Below are 2,952 nucleotides of genomic sequence, written 5' to 3'. Positions count from 1 at the left end.
GCAGTTTCTCTTCCAATGCCCTTTCTTCTTACAGTGAAAACATTCAGCATCATATACTGACTGCAAGATCAAATCTTCAGAAATCTCTTCACCAAGCTTGTACCCTAATTTCTCATGTTCTTCGGTAAGAACAATCATATGATTGACAGTTTATGGTAATTCTAACCATTAGGAATTATCTAATGAGCCGGTTCAATGATCATATCTCTATATGCATCATCTATCTATGTGATTCAGTTAATGAGATCAACTAATCTTTATCCCATAAAGACAATCACATAAATATTGATCTAACCGGATTATTAATGTCCAAATTAATAATCCTACGATCAAGAACAAATTTAGATTAAATTGTAAGAGATTTTGCTCTAATTATCATGATTTCTATCACGATGACAAATCTCAAAATTTAATCAAGGACCTTATCAAATTAATCAAACAATTAATAATAACTATGATAAAAGAGTGTCATATATTTTTATATCAAATAACGTTCACAAAAATATATTCAAATCATCAAATATGAGTTTGGATCTAAGGCATATCTACTATATCCCTAACAAGAAATTCGAACACTAAGGATTTGGAGTTGGAGAAATTCCAAGATACCGTCCAGGAGTTCAGTTTTTACAACTTAAAGCTCTAGGACGATCCTGTAGTTCGAACTTCTACAAGTGAACATTGTACTGAGTTTTAAGGATAAAAAGGTCTTTGTAACTGAAAACTTACTATTTTTTAACTACATTTCAAATGTTGTTTATTTATTGGGTATAATTTTTACAAATCTAGACTAGTCAGGCCGGTGAGTTACCATATAATTATATTTTATATGCTTATTTAAATAAGATATTTAGAATTTGATAAACCAAACGGTTCAATTTAGTAGGAAATGGAAAGGAGATGAGACTGAGTCTACAAACACCACATGATTATATCTCTTGACATAGATATTTATGACTGTTTTATTGTATTGCAAGACAACTACTTCAGACAGAAAACACAAGAGATGAAACAGAAATTAGGCTTCTGGGAATATGCTCATCCATTAGCTCATGAATTCTTTATTTTTGCAGCTTCTCCAATCCCTTAACCCAAGCTGGCCTAGCCAAAATATCAGCACACCATGCACTCACACGAGGGCGCGAATCAAACACTTCCTTAACTTTTGAACTCATCAAGTAATATATATTTGGGATGTGGTGCAAATCAACCAGTGTAAAAGAGTCTCCACCTAAGTATTTTGACTCTGCCAATCGAGTTTCGTATATGTCAAGAACCTTAGACAATTGCGCTTCGCTTTCCTTCACAGCAGCATCATCTGTGGTCATGCCGATAATTGGTTTTATGCCTAGTTCCCATGTTAATTTTGTAGCCGGGGGTTCAAATTTTTGGCCTTCTACTTCCATCCATACTGACATACTGGGCATCTTCTTTGGATCTTGGAGTATTAGTTGATAGCCATTGTCAGCATAAACATGAGCAATGTATTGGGTGATTGCCCTTGATTCTGCATTACAAGTTCCCAATTTATCATTTCAAATTGATAGTGTAAAAAATTAGGCCGCTTATAAGATGTGGCGGAATCAGGAATTTATATAAAGGGATTTAAAAATTATGTTAGAATGTCTTAGGATTTGAACTTATCAACTTCTGAACCTCCTTTACGGCTTTACCATTACACTAGGGACTTATAAGGTAATTATAAGTAAAAATATCTAAAATACTCATTAATTAGTAACTAGTAGGTATAATAACTAACCTGCTACTATAGGGTAAGATTACATCAACAAAATAGTGTAGAAAATCTTTACATTATTTGTATATAAACTTAAATCCTTTCAAATTTTGTCACCTTTGTGCTGATATATATAAATTGCAAGAATAGCAAAAGTACTTACCAAAAAGCTTCAAGTCCCCATCTTCAAATGCTGGTACTTGACCAAAAGGCTGCATCGGTTTAAAAAAATCTCATGAATCCCCATGTTCAAAGCTAAAGTTGCGGAAAATGATAAAATGAGACATCTTTATCAATGGTCAATTGCAATATGCTGAAAAGTGGAATGGTGGTAAGTAGAGGCAGACGGAGACTATATATATTCAATGGCTTTCTTTTTCCGGAACATAAATATATATATGTAAATAATCACTAACAATAGACTCAGTGTAATTATGCTTACATTGAGGGAAAGGTAAGGGTGCTTCTTGTGTTCGCCAGAGGCCATATCAACAGGGACAAACTCAAAATCCAGCTCCTTCTCGATGAGGCAAGCAGCAACTCTCATGGTTGCAGTTGACATGGGGCTACCATGGACTTTGATCGCCATAATTTCTGGATATACAGCTAAAGATAAAGAATAATAAATTGGGATTGTGATGCTTCAACTTGATGAAAGAAGGTTATGTTATGGAGGTATATATAGGGTACGAGGTAAAATTTCTTTATGTCATTCTTTAATAAAATTATCCCAAAAGTCTTGGTGGCTAAACAAACCCTTAAATGCTTTTAATTAAGATGCTAATACCATGATCTTGAGACGGAGAAAGACTTATTAATAATCTGATTAGGTAAGTAATGACCTCACAAGTCTCCTCATATTGTTGACCAAATGATATTTTTTAATAATAATGGTACAGTCCTTTTACCTGCTGCATCTTCCTTCCAGGAAAGTACTTTGGGTAATTACATATCTGCTTATGTCAGGATGCACGTTCTCTTTGATATTATACACTGATATGAAATAGTCAATCACAGATGGTGACATTTAAAAGCCAAAAGGTAAGGCGAAACTATTTTATATAAGATGTTAGAATAGATTTTAACTGTATTTGAACGTTGACAAAAAGTTGGATAGCACACATCGACTACTTCAAATTATAATAGAAGTGTGAAAGTTAAGGTTCCCAAAGTAAATTTGAAAAAAAAAAAAAAGAGGGGGTATACATGTTTATCGG

The 2,952-nt window shown here is 33.4% G+C and overlaps 1 protein-coding gene across 1 annotated transcript; it reads right to left on the bottom strand.

Annotated features, from left to right (window-relative positions):
• Nucleotides 1-907: 907 nt before the first annotated feature.
• LOC104210864 (glutathione S-transferase PARB) lies at nt 908-2,396 on the bottom strand. The gene is made up of 3 exons (XM_009759836.2): nt 2,178-2,396; nt 1,899-1,947; nt 908-1,507 (listed from the first exon to the last, which is right to left on the bottom strand). Exons 1-3 carry the CDS (start codon nt 2,322-2,324, stop codon nt 1,062-1,064), a joined length of 642 nt encoding a protein of 213 aa, XP_009758138.1. The 5' UTR covers nt 2,325-2,396; the 3' UTR covers nt 908-1,061.
• Between the last annotated feature and the right edge of the window lie 556 nt (nt 2,397-2,952).

This window comes from Nicotiana sylvestris, chromosome 9 (assembly GCF_000393655.2).
Source record: "Nicotiana sylvestris chromosome 9, ASM39365v2, whole genome shotgun sequence".
NCBI classification, from domain to species: Eukaryota; Viridiplantae; Streptophyta; class Magnoliopsida; order Solanales; family Solanaceae; genus Nicotiana; species Nicotiana sylvestris.
This window is presented reverse-complemented; position numbering and strand designations above follow the sequence as displayed.